This window comes from Durio zibethinus, chromosome 7 (genome assembly GCF_047325235.1).
Source record: "Durio zibethinus cultivar Kanyao isolate XHJ-2024 chromosome 7, ASM4732523v1, whole genome shotgun sequence".
NCBI lineage: Eukaryota > Viridiplantae > Streptophyta > Magnoliopsida > Malvales > Malvaceae > Durio > Durio zibethinus.
The window spans coordinates 15,743,108-15,752,873 of record NC_143168.1 but is presented as its reverse complement, the minus strand read 5'-3'; the positions used below and the strand labels follow the sequence as shown (position 1 = coordinate 15,752,873).

At 32.8% G+C, this 9,766-nt stretch overlaps 1 protein-coding gene across 1 annotated transcript; it reads right to left on the bottom strand.

Moving 5' to 3' along the window:
• Nucleotides 1-4,883: 4,883 nt before the first annotated feature.
• Nucleotides 4,884-9,174, bottom strand: LOC111277698 (AP2-like ethylene-responsive transcription factor BBM). The gene is made up of 9 exons (XM_089764343.1): nucleotides 8,690-9,174; nucleotides 7,859-8,537; nucleotides 7,660-7,742; nucleotides 7,486-7,494; nucleotides 7,300-7,388; nucleotides 6,841-6,914; nucleotides 6,682-6,732; nucleotides 6,474-6,550; nucleotides 4,884-6,171 (listed from the first exon to the last, which is right to left on the bottom strand). Exons 1-9 carry the CDS (start codon nucleotides 8,940-8,942, stop codon nucleotides 5,279-5,281), a joined length of 2,208 nt encoding a protein of 735 aa, XP_089620469.1. The 5' UTR covers nucleotides 8,943-9,174; the 3' UTR covers nucleotides 4,884-5,278.
• Between the last annotated feature and the right edge of the window lie 592 nt (nucleotides 9,175-9,766).

Here is a 9,766-nt window from a genome sequence, read left to right as displayed (position 1 = left end):
GTTATTACTGGTTCAGATGATCACCTTGTCAAAATTTGGTCTATGGAAACTGCATTTTGCTTGGCCAGCTGTCATGGACATGAAGGTGACATAACGGACCTAGTTATTAGTTCAAACAATATTTTGGTGGCAGCTACATCAAATGATTTTGTGATTCGAGTTTGGCGCTTGCCAGATAGGCTGCCAGTTTCAGTTTTACGAGGGCATATTGGAGCTGTAACTGCCATTGCATTTAGTCCCAGGCCTGTCTTTTCAGCTTTTATCGTCATCTGATGATGGGACTTGCCGAATCTGGGATGCTAGATATTCACATTATAGCCCACGCATATACCAGCCAAAGCCTTCTGAAGCTACTGCTATTGGGATGAGTAATTTTCCATATGGACCTTCCTCAAGGTCTAGAGTGCCTATAAGCCCGATACACATGATCCACAACAACCAGTTCATGAGCTGGATGTTTTGGCTGGCCATAAAAATGATGTTAACTACGTTCAATTTAGTGGATGTGTTGTACCTTCAAGATCCTTAATGTCTGATATTACAAAGGAGGACAATGTTCCAAAATTTAAAAATTCTTGGTTCTGTTAGGACGACATTGTTACCTGTTCTCATGATGAAAGTGCAATCATCTGGATTCCTAGATCCCGTAGATCCCATATTTCGATAACTTTTTTTAGTCTTTGTTTAAAGTTGAGTCAAATAAAGCTACTTTTTAAGTCATTCTAATTTTTCTTTCTGTAGTCTAGTCACGCTATAGTTATTAGAGTCAAGCTAAGTATGTTTTTTCACTTTATTTATTTATTTGTGAATATTTTTGTATGATTTAATTTAATAAAAATAAAAATAAATAAAATTTAAAAATAAATAATAATTATCCAATGATAAAATTTTATAAAAATTTCAAATGATAAATTTTTATAAAATTTTTAGGTAAAAAATTTTATCTAAATTTATCCCAAATACTAGAATAATTTAGATAAAATTTCAATAACAATAATTAATATTTATTTTCAATAAAAAAATAAAAATTTTTGGTTGAAAATATTTGATAATTATGCAAGGATGAAAATCTTAAAAATTTAAAATGATAAATTTTTTAAGAAATCTCTATGTGAGAAATTTCTTTAAATTTGTCCTAAATGATTGAATAATTTAAATGAAATTTCAATAAAAATAATTTTCATATTTTTTCTTTCAAAAAAAAAAAAGAAGTAAGTGGAATAATTAGATATATTTTCGACAAAAAACCTAAAAAATAAAACCAACAAAAATCTTTCCGATGATGGGACTTCTTCGTAGAAATCAAATGAGATTCTTGAATACTCTTAAGGTAAGAAAATACTTTTAAGAATTCCACCAAATTGATGGAAGAATCTTATAAATTATTTCTAATATTTAACATAAAAATTTGAAACCATTAGATTTAAGACCATAGGATAAATTTAAAATAAAATAGTACTATCCTTTGGATAGGCATGTGAGGGTGCTATAATCTTTTTCACATGTACTCGAATTCTCAAATCCTGTTTTGGTTTATAGGCCCGAACTTATTCTTTTAGAGACCCTTAATCAAGTTTAGGAGTTTTTTAAGAGGATAGATTCCTTAGGTGATCAATCACATATAGTAAAAAAGATTGGTGGAGACTCCATCCATTTGTTAAGTCTAGCAATAGATTTACGAATCTATATGTTATGACAAAAATATTAAGGAAAAAGTTATACTATCAATTTTTTCTAGAATAAAATTTTGAAAAGATTAGGAATAACTTAAAATATGTATTGCTCCTAAAAATTAAAATTCAATTTTGAATCTTCAAAAGCAGAATTACAAGAAATTTGTAATAGTAATTTCTATATAAATTTTTAAGTGAGAATATACTCTTGAATTTTTACCAAAATATTGGAAAAACTTAAAAAGATTTTTCAAAAAAATCAAAGATCCCATTTTAAATTGACTTTTTTAAACAAAATATTTTGAATCCGTCGACAAAACCATTTCCAGAGTGACAATAAACATCTTAAATACTTTTAAGTAAAGAAATATTCTTCAATTTTTGCTAAAATATTAGTGTCATTTAAGAATAATTTTCAATTTTAAATTATGTTAAAATATTTTTTATAAGAAAATTTTAAGGTTTTAGTAACACAAAATTAGTTAGTACCATCTTTTGAAAGAGCATTGCGAATATGTTATAACTTTTCACATATATAAGCCTATTTCCTAACCCAACTTTGATTTGTAAATCAAAATTTTAGTAAATTTTAATTAATTTTAAGATTTATTAAAAAATATATTTTTAAATGATCAATCGTACTTAAATAAAAATATTTATACTAACTTTTATTTTGTGTTTAATATTTGAAAAATCATTATGACAGCCCAAATATATTATGGGGTGAATCGAAAATTAAGCAATTAATTAAACTAATATGCAAAATCAAAATTAAACTAGACAACATTTTAATCTAACTAAATGCATTAAATAAATTAGTATGCAAGAGTCCCGGGAAACAATGCAGAAAAATAAAATAATTTATAAATCCTAACGCAATAAATTAATGCTAATGCGGTAAACTTAGAACAGTCCCAAAATAACATGCAGAAAAATTAAATCTAATGCAAAAAAAATAAAAACTGTCAAAACTGTAAATTAATTAAACAATGAACTTAAAATATAAACGAAGAAAAATATATAGTATCTAAACAAAAATATTGTAAATACAAACAGTGCAGTTTAGGAATTTAAATTTTTAGGTTATATAAAACAGAATTTTGCAACATAAAACAGTGCAAAATCTGAAAACAATGCACTAACTAATGCAGAATCGAAAATATTGCAGTAGCGGAAAACAGTCCCTAAACTATTGTAAATCGAATTGTAAACATGCAGTAACTAAAAGCTGTTCGGACTAAGAACTAGAAAACTTAAAGAGTGCTTAAAGAAAACTTAAGAAAACTAGAATAAAACCTAAAGAAAGCTTGAAGCTTAATAGTTTGGTCTGTCATCATGCTCTTCAATCTTCAATTGCCAGGCTATTTATAGATATAGGACAGCATCAAGATGGCTTCAATAGGTCCGGCACTAAAGGGGAGTCTTGGTCTTCGAGTCTTTGACATTGAGATACTTTCTCTCCAAAAAGTCTTATTTAAAGAAATTTTTTCTCTTCAAGTGAGATTTAGAATTTACGAGCTTCAAAAGTCAAAATTGGACTTTCCTTTTATGATTTCTTGAAGACAAAGTAGTTCTTGATTCTGCCTTGCACTTCAATTAACAATCTTCTAACCTTTAATTCTTCAAAACTTGGCTCATCTAAACCTGTCCAAAAATTGAATTTGGGTTAAGTAAATTCAGTTCAAAACAGCTCACGAAATTCCAACTTGGCTTAGGTCGTGAAAACCGAAAATAGCGTAACGTATGAAAACGAAACAACTTGTGCATGCAACCCTCGTCATGCGGCAGCTTAAGCCAACTTCAAAACAAATTCAAGTTAAAATTAAATCCTTCCAAGCAGCTTACATTCAGCTCACAATCAGCCCATGCAACAGCCTTGCTTCACATCAACTTCTCATGCAAATCAGCCTTGCATGTAATCAATGTTCACCAAATTACTAAAAACCAAATCCAACTTGAACTCTTCAAAAACCACAACTAATTCTTCCAGTAGTTTTGATCCATTAAAACAACTTTCGGCCATCTTTGTTGTCCAGTAAAAATCCAATCAGCTGCTAACTCAACCCATGATAATTTTATGCATGTGCATCTACATAAATTGCACAAAATCTTGAACTTAAAATCTAACTACTGTGTTGATCGAAGCTGCCTTAAAATTTTGCACTGAATTGCATGTTTTTGTATGAAATTGTAGCGCGAAAACTGAACTGTCTTGGACTCGAAACACTGCCAAATCTTCTTAAAAAATTATTCACTTTAATTCCAGCTTAATTCATCTCCAAACAACTTGTAAAATCCTCAATTGAGCTCGACATTGAAGTCTTTAATCAATTTAGTATATTTGTTCCAAAATTCATCCAATTTGCTTCAAAAATCATATTTTCCATATTTTATAAATTTTCTTACATGTAGTCAAATTAAGCAAATTAAGGGTGAAAATTAAATTATTTTGCTAATAACTAAGCAAAACTCAAATAATTAAGTACTAAAAATAATTTTATTTTATGGAGATATCAGTGTACCATGCTTGGGCAGACACGTAGTGGATTGAGCTGAGCTTCGCCGTAGTTGATCCTATTCAATATTATTTTTTTTCATATATATTTCTTTTAATATTGTTAATTCTTATTATGTATTTTTTAATGTCATACTAATAAAAAAATAAAAAACTGAACAAAAAAAATTAGACACATGATTTATAGATGGCAAAAAAAAAAAAAAAAAAAACAAATGATTTAAGCGAATCAATTTAAAATGCCTACATCCATGCGAAAAGAGAAAAATTTTCAATGCCTACATCAACTCAAAAGATAATAAATTTTACAAACACTATCAATGAGTATATCATAAAAAAAAAAAACCAATAAGATCATTACTCATTACTAATTAATCAATTTAAATAAATTAAGGATGCCATGAGTGGAGACCAAAGGAAAATGTTGGTGGCCAACCCGTGCTTAGCGGTGCCACAATCTATTCCATAACCTAATATGGACTGTATTGTACGAACTCGTGGACCAAAAGATCTTGATGTAACCCGACAGTTTGATAAGGGTGAATCTTGATACAACCCATTTTTGTAGCACTATGAGTTACGTGAAACGACAGATAATGGGCTGGGCCATGCCGCTGAATATGTATTAGATACAGCATTTCGATGTGCGAGCGGCAATTCCATATGTACCATATAATACATACACAGGATATATTCACATAATATATGCACATGCTCTATTCAATGACAAACATACACGGAAGTGGAGCAACCCATTCTTTGTATCATAAGATTGATAATTATGCTATTCAAAATTACAAAGCCTGGTATTATAAACTTTCCGAGGATCCGTCTTATCACCTGAAGTTCCCAAAATTCATAGCAATTGAGAAACTAAACTCTCGAATGCTATTGCTGGACTTCAGTTTTGGACCCTTAATACTAAAATTGTCATGCTGGAAGGTTAGAGGATTAAAAAAGCAAAAGCTGTCAACCACAAATGGGCCTTTATCTTCCATAGTTGAATTAGTTAATGTAGAAGGAAGAAATCAAAGTTAAGAAATCGGATATGTATATATCCTTTTCTTTCCCTAGACCCATCTCTTTTCTTTTATGTATCATTCCATACTGTGAATGCTGGGGCTCCATGGCAGACAGCCATATTGCTAGACCTTTGTGTAACGGTAGGAACTGCAGTTGGCACCCAGTTGTTGCATGCTGAGGCTTGATCGTATGAGCTATTCTTCACTCCACCTGCTGATGATTGCTGCGAAAGATAATACAAGTTCCTTGAATGATAAGGATCAGCTGATCCATATATATTTTCATAACCAAATGCTTTCACTTCATTGTCTCCAAAACCATTACCTTGATTTTGATTGCTATCACTGGCTATAACTGTGCCCAAGGGGATCACATATCCTCCATTGCCTCCAAAACCTACCCCTTGATAGCTACCATTACCACCATTGGTTGCAGCACCATCATTGCCAGTACCACCATTGCTGTAGATGACAGAGTTAGATCCAGAGCCATGGTCCATTGGAGAAGAGTCCATGGCCATTAGATTGCGCAGAACAGAAGGCTGAAAAAAATTATGGGTGCTTCCTAATTGTAGTTGATGAAGATCTTGGAAGGTGTGATTGGCATCAGAATCTTGCTCCTGCTTGCACCAAATTCTTTGTCCATAGGGGTAGTGCATACTAAAAGGCTGAGCTTGTTGAAATGCAATGGTAGGCCACCCATGGTGTGCTGCACCATAATTGTTGATTCCATCAGACAAGTGTGCACTTATGGTATCATCATTTGCCCTTTGTACATCTATAGCCATTTCTGCTTGCTCAACATCTTTCAATCGCTTTGCAGCTCCACCAATTGGCAATGTACTGCTCTCTAGTATGCTCTTAACATCGTATCTACTCATATCAAAGTTGGTTACGGCATTCAGTCCTCGGAATTTTATGGCTGCAATGTCATAGGCTTCTGCTGCCTCTTCCTGCGTACCTATATAATAATTCATTGAAATAAATCAACGGTTACTCAAAATTGCCATTTAAAACAGCCCCTCAAAAGAAGTTTACGGTGGATGCTAATGTAATATTATTAACAATCAAATTTTATTGTCGATTGAGTGAATAAATCATCAAATTGGAGCATTGAGTACAGCAATTAGTTCAATTTGTCACCATTAATTATTTGAAAATTTCCTAGTTTGATTGATATTGAAACTTTTATGGTCATTTGTCAAAACATTCGACAATGGTTAAACACATAAGAAAGATTAGAAATTCAGAAATCCAACTTACTGAATGTTCCCAAGTAAAGATCTTTGTTTCCAGCAACTCTTCCAATCCTTGCTTGCCATCTTCCATGTTGGTGGTGCCTAATTTCAACCAATTTCAAATTTTAATTACTTTAATTATTTTGAAAAATGAAAATGAAATGATGCTAGTAGAAACTGTACAGTATATGAAAAAGTAATGAATCTTAATTTTTTATGTTCACTTTAATCACCTTGTGACTCCTCTATAGATGGATGCTCCCCGAGAAAATCCACTACTCTTCCTGTATCAAAGAAACACATACGTAAAGTTCTATCATTCATGCATTCATACAATTTTTGCTCAATCAAATACTATAATTTATAAGGCCATTGTTTTTCCAATGCCATACCTTCGCAGAGATGCAACATACTCCTGCCTGGTCATGTGCTTCATTTCTTCCAATTCTTTTTCATAGTTGCTAATCTGTAATTAAAAAAAATAGAGTACACATAAATTTTAAAAAGAGAAGATTCAGTATACTGTTAACAAACAAAGCCCATAAATATAGGCAATATTACATGACCAAATTCCTGTTAATGGGGCATGGGGATGCCTTTTAGGAACACAAAAGCATTGTATAGTGCTCAAATTAATAAAAAAAAACTCCTAAAGACTCCTCCCCCCCCCCCCCTTTGTTTGGCTAAAAAAGCTACTATTTTATGCCAATGGCAGTGGGAACATGGGACAATTTTACAGGAACCTATTTTCTCGAGAGGGAAAATGAATCCAAATTTATGCAGGAGAAGAATCAATAATGCTTTAAACTTATGGAATTAAGTTTGGCGAACAAAAGGAAGTGGAAACTTACAGGAAAATTTGTTGTTGTCGTTGTTCCCCAGTACTTTAGTGCTGCTAAATCATAAGCTCTGGCTGCCTTCTCTTCTTTGTCATACCCTCCTATAAAGAAAAAATTTTAGCCAAAAAAGAAAACGGTTTAACAAAAAGACTCAAAAATAGGAATAAATCCAAGAACATTTATCCTTCTTGTACCTACCCAAATAAACTGCAAGCATATTGTGGAAGTCCAACATCAAATCATGTATAATTGCAGAAAATGGAATCAGAAGTTAGTAATAATAATAAAAAATAATAATAATCATTCATTAAAAATGAATGAGAAAACAAACTCCAATGCCTTTTTTGTGTATATATAGAGATAGAAATATACCTTGTCTTCCTTTCCGAGTTTGTCCTTCTCTTCTGCAACTATTATCCCACAAATGAGCCTCATATCTACCCGTCCATCTATGCCTGTAAAAAACAAATAAATAAATAAATAACTAAAGCTTTATAACATTTTTCCACTGAAATAATGAAAAAATAATAAGGAAAGTAGAACAGTTTATGGTTTTACGCAAAGAAATAACCTGGTTACACCACGGTAAATGGAAGTTCTTTGGCCAAAAGTGTCAATAGATTTCCTTGGCATCGCTTCACTTGCACTGCTTTGGGTAATTTCCATACCTGTTGGTGTCTTTTGCTGCTTATTATTATCAGAGGAAGAGCTCTCGCCACCGCTTCCGCCGCCAGTGCTTGTGGTGAGAAGAGGCAAAGGAGAACCTGCTTGTGAACCAGTACCCATTGAAAGAGACAAAGATTGTGAAGCGCTGCCGTTGTTTTTAGCCTCTGATTGAGTCGGTGCTGGTTGGTTGCGCAACCAAGTCTTAATCATGGATAAACCAATGGAGCTACTGCTATTACCGGTGTTGATATTGGTGTTATTATTATTATTATTTTTATTATTATTACTGTCATCACCTCCGTAGTTTGTTCTAGCATTACTAGTATCTTCTGATGGGAGCTGTAATGAACAGTTGGGAAAAATGTATTCTCCAGTGGTGGTGTTGTACATAGTGTTGCAACCATGGAGCTTATTCTGTTGATGATTGGAAAAAGAGTGGTTTCCGAGAAAGTTTTCAAGCTTTGGTTCTTGGTTGCTTTGATCAAGGTTTTGGCTGTTGCATGAACCACCCATCAACATGGAAAGCTCTGAGTTTGTCTTGTAGTTTCCATCTGAGTTCATACCTAAACCCTTCATATTCCAATCTGCAAGAAAAAAAAAGGGATAAAAACTAGTTAAATAAACGCAATATGATTGAACAACAAAAATGAATGGTTAGTGTTCTGGAGCTTTAGCCTTTGACAAGAGAGAACGATGTGAAAATGCGTGTGTTTTGATGTAACGAAGCAAACCAAACCTTGGGATTGATTGCTTCTGTTGAAGGCTTCAAGTATACCAAAAGGGGGAGGGAGGTTAAGAGAAGGTGCCGAGGAGTCTGAGGTGAGATCGAAACACTCGCCAGAGACATCGGTACCAGAGATTTCATTGGAGTTGAAACCAAGGCGAGAGACTGTGGCTTGAGAGTGATGATCTTGATGATCATCAACAGGATGTGACGGTAGTTCTTGAGGTGACAAAGAAAAGGCCAACCAGTTGTTCATGGAAGCCATAAAAACTGAAAAAACAAGTGTGAAAGATTAATGCTTTTATGGTGTCCTGATAAGCAAAGTGAGATGTGGAATTAGTTCATGCATGAAAGCAGTAGTAGAGGCAGAAGCGAGAGAGAAACCTTGGAGTAGTAAAGAAGAAAAGAAGGAAATGGAAAGGTCAAAATTTTGAAGAGAAATCATCCCTTGAAAAGCAAAAAAAAAATAAAAAAAAATGAAGATTTATAAACGCCTATTTCTCTCTCATGTCATGAACAATAGTAAATAATAAATGGGGCACCCTTCAAATTCAGGGGCAGTCTTTAAATGGTTACACAATACTGTGTAGATTTTTGGTGGAAAAAGGGGCAGTCTGGTATTTATCCCGTATGTGAAGAATCCAATCATAAAGAAAGGAGGTGCCCAAATCATTAAAGATTTGAGATGATCTTTTCACAATGTTTCTCTTTTGCGGCATCCTTAAAGGACTATCACATACCGACTTTCTCTTAATTGCTCTGTTTCTTTATGAAGGATTTATCTTTAAAAGAAAAAGAGAATAATGAAAAGGTACACGGCAGAGGAGGTAGAATCGGCAAGTTGAGCTTATCTTCATGGCTTTGATAAACATATAATAATAGGCAACGAAGGTAACACATGGATCTTAAACCTATGAGAAAGCATGTGGTTTCGTAAGCTTAAAACAAACTTGTAGTATCCTCTACACCTTGGACTTCAAATTTAAGTTCAAAGATCCATAAAATATATATTTCCATCCTTGATTGTACACACCAAATAATTAAAAGAAAACAAGTTACCATCTTTCATTACTTTATTAGAATATATAT